Source organism: Capricornis sumatraensis, chromosome 3 (genome assembly GCF_032405125.1).
Source record: "Capricornis sumatraensis isolate serow.1 chromosome 3, serow.2, whole genome shotgun sequence".
Taxonomy (NCBI): domain Eukaryota; kingdom Metazoa; phylum Chordata; class Mammalia; order Artiodactyla; family Bovidae; genus Capricornis; species Capricornis sumatraensis.
In genome coordinates this window covers 170,671,216-170,678,647 of record NC_091071.1, presented here as the reverse complement: position 1 = coordinate 170,678,647, position 7,432 = coordinate 170,671,216, and the positions used below count along the sequence as shown (strand labels likewise).

Here is a 7,432-nt window from a genome sequence, read left to right as displayed (position 1 = left end):
CAGGTAGCTGAAGCCATCCTCAACCCGTGTAAGAACACGGTGAAGGAGGATCTGATTTGAGCAACTGGGACAGCTACCTACGGTAGGCATGTAATAGAAGCCCTGAACCAGAGCAGGCAGCCTGGGGCCTGGAAAGGTGTCGGTGCAGGTGAGGCCAACGCCCAAATCTCTCCCGCTGACAGTCCGGATGACTCACCCCCGGCCCCCGCCTCCCTACCCGCCATCCCAGCCCTTTTACCTTTAAGGAAGAGCGGAAAGGGTGTGGGGGCGAAGAGGAGAGGGAGGCAGGTCCAGGGCCCTAGCCCCGCCCTCTGCCCCTCCCACCCTTCTCTGGGCCTGGCCTTCCAGCCAAAAGGCGGGCAGAGAGCAGGAGAAGCACAGAACCCGGCCTTGGTTCCGAGGCAGCCAGTTAGCCCGCCGCCTGCCTGTCTGCCTGTCCCCAGAGCCATGGAGAGAGCCAGTCTGATCCAGAAGGCCAAGTTAGCCGAGCAGGCCGAACGCTATGAAGACATGGCAGCTTTCATGAAGAGCGCTGTGGAAAAGGGCGAGGAGCTATCCTGCGAAGAGCGCAACCTGCTTTCAGTGGCCTACAAGAACGTGGTGGGTGGCCAGCGTGCGGCGTGGAGGGTCCTGTCCAGTATCGAGCAAAAGAGCAATGAAGAAAGCTCGGAAGAGAAGGGCCCGGAGGTGCAAGAGTACCGAGAGAAGGTGGAGACGGAGCTCCGGGGCGTGTGCGACACAGTGCTGGGCTTGCTGGACACCCACCTCATCAAGGAGGCCGGTGACGCCGAAAGTCGGGTCTTCTACCTGAAAATGAAGGGCGACTACTACCGCTACCTGGCCGAAGTGGCCACTGGCGACGACAAGAAGCGCATCATCGACTCAGCCCGGTCGGCCTACCAGGAGGCCATGGACATCAGCAAGAAAGAGATGCCGCCCACCAACCCCATCCGCCTGGGCCTGGCCCTGAACTTTTCCGTCTTCCACTATGAGATCGCCAACAGCCCCGAGGAGGCCATCTCTCTGGCCAAGACCACCTTCGACGAGGCCATGGCCGACCTGCACACCCTCAGCGAGGACTCCTACAAAGACAGCACCCTCATCATGCAGCTGTTGCGAGACAACCTGACGCTGTGGACGGCCGACAACGCCGGGGAAGAAGGGGGCGAGGCTCCCGAGGAGCCCCAGAGCTGAGCCGCACCCGCTGCACGCCCTGCCCTACCCTGCCCGCTCCAGTCCCCCACTCCCGGCAGAGAGGACTTGTATGGGGTGGGAGGCCCGACCCTTCTCCCCAAACGCTCTGGCCCAGCTCAGAAAGGCTCCATAGAGAGGAGCAAGCAGAGCCGAGTCCCCCCTGGAGCCAGAGGATTCCATACTTCCTGCAGCTGTCAGGGGCTCCTGGCCACTGGTCATCATCCAGCCCTGCTCTCTGTCTCCACCCCCGCCCCCCGTCCCAGACACCCCCCCACCCTGACCACTTCCTCCCCACTCCAACCCCCTCCCGCCCCTGCTACCTATGGATCTTAAGAATTGAGGAGTGTCCCATCCTTAGAGCTGAAAACCGAACTGTGTGGCAGAGGTTGGTGATGAAGGTGTGTGTGTGCGCCTGTGTGTGTGTGTGTTGTGCAGCAACCAGGACCCAGGATGAGAGGGAGAGCATGTCTGCTGGGTGTGACCATGTTTCCTCTCAATAAAGTTGCCCTGTGACACTCCGCCTGTCTTTTTCAGTTATTGCGGAAGGGCGGGACAGGGATTGGTGTGTGAGTTACAGAGACCCTGACCTCCTTGGGGCTGGCTCAGTGACCCGCAGGCAAGACTCTGGAGCCAGGAGAGAGGCTGGAGATCCAGCCCTCTCCATCAGGGTCTGGTCTAGTCCCCTCAAACTGGTCCTATCCCGGGAGGGTCGGGTGAGCAGCGCCAAGGCGGCTTGGAGACTCCTCTGCCAGGAACGTGGGGTGGGAGGCTGAAGCGCTCAGGTGTGAGGGGACAGTCTCCGGGGTGAGGTCGGAGGGGTACGCCGCAGTGAGCGGCACTGAGCACCTCAGACCTGAAAGCGGGGAACAGTCCCATCAGATCTGAGCGGAGGGAAGTATCACCAGGGGGCGGGTATGACGCCGCCATTAAAAGCTCAGGTCTGAGGAGAAGACCGCCTTCCAACGTTCGGAGATGGGGACAAAATAAAACGGGCCGTTGACGAAGAGGCGCAACTTGAGTGCGAAGGGCCGCCGAGAGCGGGTTCGGCCGCGGCGGGCCAAGCCCACCGCCTCCGCATCTCAGCTCCCAGCAGCGACGCTCCTCAGCCTTCGGCCGCCTAGAGAAGCCCTACCTTCACAGCCTGAGGCCAGAGACGGGTCCGAGGCTGATGTCATCCAATCACGGGAAGGAGCTGCTCAGGGTACCGCCCCCGGGGCCAGACTGACCAATAGGAGAAGGAGCGGCGGAACGAGCTGGGAGCGTCTCCCCATCGCCCGCGGGGCCCTGCAGGCGCCGGGACACGCAGCCGGGAGAAGAGGCCCCCGCCACCCGCTGAGTGCCAGGGGCGGAGCTTTCCTGGTTTCACTCGGACGAGTTGCCACCCGCCAGACCCGAGAGCTCTACATCCTGAGAGCAGCGGGACGGGGCGGGGTAGTGCGGTAAAAGCAGTCCCCGCCCTCTGAGTCATCCGCTCTACCGGCGGTGCCTGAGCCTGGCCTGGCTGGCAGTATGGGCTGGAAAAAGGCCACCAAGGTGTCTCCATCGCACTCTAGAGCCCAAGCAGCCCTGACCTGGTGGCCAGGAGGCTTGGATGTGACCCTCACTGGCTTTGCAACCCTGTGCTATGTGCTTAGTCGCTCAGTGGTGCCCGACTTTTTGCGACCCCATGGACTGCAGCCTGCCAGGCTCCTCTCTGGCCATGCCCTCCTCCAGAGGATTTTCCCAAACCGGGGATGTAACCCAGGTCTCCCGCATTTGCAAGCGGATTCTTTACCGACTGAGCCACCAACTTTGGAAAAGTCATTAACCCCCACCCTGGGCCTCGGTTTCTACCTTCTGTATCATACGGGGCTTGAACTAATGGCTTTTTAGTTTGACTCCAAGCCTGCTTTGTCCAGGGTTCTTAACCATGCTTACCTTTTGTCCTTATTTGTGAAGTGAGGATTAAAAAATAGTACCTTCCTCTTAAAAGTTGCTGTGAAGTTTGAGAAAAATAAATGTATGTAAAGTAGCCCATAATACATATTTATACATGTTACCTATTATTAATCCTTCCAGCATCGGTAGTCCAGGATTTATCTAGCATTTCTGTGCCAAAAGCAGAATAATCAGGCCCAGTCCTGAGGAACAGCTTTACTGCCAAATCCAACCCGCCTGATCACTGGGTCACCCGAGAATACTGGCCTGACACAAGTGGGCAGTCCTTCACCTGATAATACTGGGGGAACTGCATCCAGCCTCATCAGGTGGAGTCCAAGTTTGGTCACACTCATAGACTAAAAGGCTCTTATCAGAATTTCTAATTCTTCAGGGGACACTGGCAGGACCACTCAGATGCTCTCTGGGTCCCTTGTCTTCTCTTTTCAGAAGGGTATTAGGTGTTAAGGTTTCAAACCGGTCAAAGACTCTGGGAAAGAGCAGGTGACTTCCCCTTAGCTTTGGAAGTGACCTGGTTTCTCTTACCAGACAGGTCTGGTGACTTTCTCTTAATGAGGTAGGTCCTGGGAAAGCAAATTCTTCTCTTTTCTCTCTGCATTTGACTTTTGCCTACTCCCTTTACGCCACCCATGGTTGCCCTCTATGGGCAAAGAAACGAGCTACTCTAAGGTAGCCTGTAGGTGTTGACAGATTTTAAAAGTAGATGCTATGGTTTGGAATATCACCAGACAGGCTAGCTGTGAGCTGCCTTAGGCACCAGCTTCTGAATTGGGTCCCAGACCTTTCTATCTAAAGCTTTCTTAAGGTTACCCAGGGTGGGGCCTCAGTGAGCATTTCTGGTCCTCTTTTCCTGGCCTAAATTTGACATTAAAATTTTTTCAGTTCTATACACCCCAACACTGTATATCAACTGTACTCCAATAAAATTTTTAAAAAATTTATTTTTTTCAGTCCTGCTGCTCTTGGGTATGAAATTTCTCTTAGGGTGATAAAATCTTCTTGGATTTAAATAGTGATGATGGAGTAGGAAATGGCAACACATTCCACTGTTCTTGCCTGGGAAATGCTATGGACAGAGGAGTCTGGCGGGCTGCAGTCCATGGGGTAGCAAGGAGTCAGAAAAGACTGAGCGACTGAGCATGCAGCATGATGGTCACACAATTTTGTGAATATATGGGGGAAAAAAAAAAGACACTGAACTGTGAACTTTATAGTGAATTTTATGATCTGTGAATTATGCTCAATTAAAAAAAAATCAGCCCCAGAGGGAAAAGTCGGTAAGAATGCAAAGTTTCGATGGAAATTTCATGATGGCCACTCTTCTTTTCTCATCGTCCTCTCCACTTGATCACTTTCTTCTAAACTTTTCCAAATTTCAAAGCCATCTTCAGGTCAAAAAAAGACTAGCCACCACGCCTTTCCCTTTAACACATACCGAGCTTTGGATATGCTACCTGGCCTATCAACTCTTTTCACTTCTTAGATATATTTATTCAGCGATGGTTTCATATCTATTTGGTTCTACCTCTAGCTTTGCAATTATGTCCTGGGTTTATTTTTTTAACTCCCCAGAGAGCTCCCTTAAAATGGTAACGTTGTCCCATTATTCCTTCCCACAGAGTCTCCAGCAAGGTTTCGTGTACCGGAAGGAGCTCAAAACTTAGTTTTAAAATCATCCTTCCAAATGCCTGGAAATTAACATAGGTTAGTACCAGGTCCTCTACTGTGGAAATGGAAATAGAACTAGTTCGGGGATAAAGCAAGGCTGTCGAGACAGAGATTGGGCTCACCAAGAGTTAAGTAAACAGAGTCCTATCCTTTCTGTATTGCTGGATACTCCCCCAGGAAACAGAGACCCAGGGCTTACAAAGATCTTCCTCTGCCAAGAATTTGCCTTGTATGGGGAAAATTTGCAACCTAAGATTTCTCGAGAAGGTATCTACTCTTCTCTCTCTTACATGTAGTTACTTCATAGAGCAAAGTTCAAACTGGCTCTGTCAATCCACAGGGGTAGGTGATGGGAAGCAAGGTGTAGGGGTTAAGGTACTTTATCAGGACTAAATAGGCACCTAGGAAGGCCAAGGCATTGGGGTCAGGCAGGCTACTGTGGCTCCTTCCAAAAAGGCAGAAAGGCAAGAAACTCACACACAAACTTACATACTGCCCAAGTGTCCAGCGCCTTTTTGGAAGAACTTAATTTCAGATGCTTGCACCAAGATTGCTCTTCTGACCAAAAGTCCCTATTCTTGCTTCTTCCTAGAGAACAGAAAACAGTTGTTAAGAGCACACAGTGTGACTGCTATATGCCAGGCGGTTTCATACATTAATCCTTACATATTATCTCCTTGGTTTTGATTATGAAGAGACTGAAGCTCAGAGCAGCTAAATAACCTAATAATCCAGGTTACACATGACTTACGTGCTCGGGGAGTAGAACAGGTCCAACTCCAAGGCTCATGGTTTTTAAACCACAATGGCTATTTTCAAACTTTGCTCAGAGGTTTCCCTAGCAGCTGCCACAGGGCACGGGCTCAGTGGTCAGGGGTTCCCCAGTTTCCCCACACTTTGGCTAAAATAGCCACACATATGCCTTTTTTATATATTGGGAGTTTCATGAGTTAAAAATAAATTTGAAAAGAAACACCTTATGCTATGCTGTCCTGCTCCTATCTTGGACTTTCTAAGAATCAAGAGAGGCTTCTTTCTCTACTTAATCTAAAGCCACCCCAGGGTGCAGCAGAAAGGAGTTGTTTTAAATGAGAAAAAAAAATGTGTAGTGGACCAATTTTCTGGCTTGTTCATCAAGTTAAGATTTCCTTAACCTGGTTACATCTTCTGTTCCTTTTCAATTCTTCACCCTGTTCTTAGGGTCTTCACACCCAGCCCTGCTGTGTGTAGGAGGAGAGGGGTTGAGGAAGGCAGGATTCTGCAGGGGTAAGTGCCCCTCCTCTCACAAACCCCCTAGCCCCACCTACCCACTGAGTCAGGAGCCAGGAATGTCTCTGGGGACAGCAGACAGGTATATCACCCTGGGGTTGTCAGAGGGCTGATTCATCTCTCATCTCCACCCAATCTTTCCCTTACTGCTCTCTAAAAAATTTTAACTCCTTTTTTTGGCCGCAGCCTGCAAGATCTTAGTTTTCTTCTGCCGGGGATTGAACCTGGGTCTGCTGGCAGTGAAAGCTCTGAGTCCTAACCACTGGACTGCCCAGGAATTCCCAAGAAATATAGAGATTTTGTCTAGGGATAAAAGAAGAAACCCCAGACTCTGAAAACACAGAGTCTTCAATCTGTGGCTAGGTACAGTGTTTAAAAATACATCAGATTATGGTATTCAATAAATATTTGCTAAAAGAGAAGGCAAGAGGAAGATACATTTCCCCCTTTTCTTCCTCCAGAATAAAGTTAACCTGAAATTTCCTTGTCTGACTGTAAAGGGGACTGGTTTTTAGCTCAGAATCGATGATGTGACCACTGGTGTGACTTACGAGTTGTCCCAGTACATCTCCTTTGCTGTTTCTGTGACCCCACAGAGCAACGTGGAGGCTCCAGGATTAATGTGCAGGCAGAGGTGACAATCCAGAGTAAAGGGAGCGCTAGGGAACGTTTCTTGAAGCGGTATTTGGACAGTGAGCACACCACTTTAGATTTGCTTATTTGGGATGACTTTGAAGGGCCCTCTCACCTCCCTCCTCTGTAACTGCTTCAGGGTTCAGGGTTTGGGATGGGGAGAAAAAAATTCAACTTTGCTATGTTCTAGTCCAGAGCATTTTACCAGTACTCATATTTTTCACCTCAACTGGGCTCCAAACCTCCAACCTATCCCTTCACAGTCCCTCAGTCTTAGGTCACTTGGAGCTCGGGCTTCTGGGACTGTGTGCAGCTGGCGGGACGTGAAGGACACAGTGGGTTGGAAGTGAAGTACATGGCTCTCTCCTACCCTCATCAAGCCTGATGCCACTGACATCTATGTCATCTGGGACTCAAAGGGGACTGGAAGAAGAGGTGAGCAGCCCAGACCTGGCTGAGTAAAAGGTTCAACAACCAGGGGCAAGAGAAGAAAAAGGAGAGCTACTCAGCTTGATAGGGAATTTCCCACCAGGATGCTGAGGTGGGTAGGCCTCCCCGCTTCTTCAAAAACAGGGTGGGCCTGAGTGGTGCTGGGAAGTCACTCCCATCTCTGTCAGAAGCCTTGAGAATCTCTCAGACCCTGATGGGAGCCTCATCTTCCCACAGACCCTAATGGGGTCAGGCTTCCTATTCTCAGCCAATTGTGGGTGAGCGTTTTGCTACTTCAGCA

General features: G+C 51.6%; 1 protein-coding gene across 1 annotated transcript; it reads left to right on the top strand.

The window, feature by feature from the left end:
* Positions 1-447: 447 nt before the first annotated feature.
* Positions 448-1,194, top strand: SFN (stratifin). The gene has a single exon (XM_068968694.1). It carries the CDS (start codon positions 448-450, stop codon positions 1,192-1,194), a length of 747 nt encoding a protein of 248 aa, XP_068824795.1.
* The last annotated feature ends 6,238 nt before the right edge of the window (positions 1,195-7,432 follow it).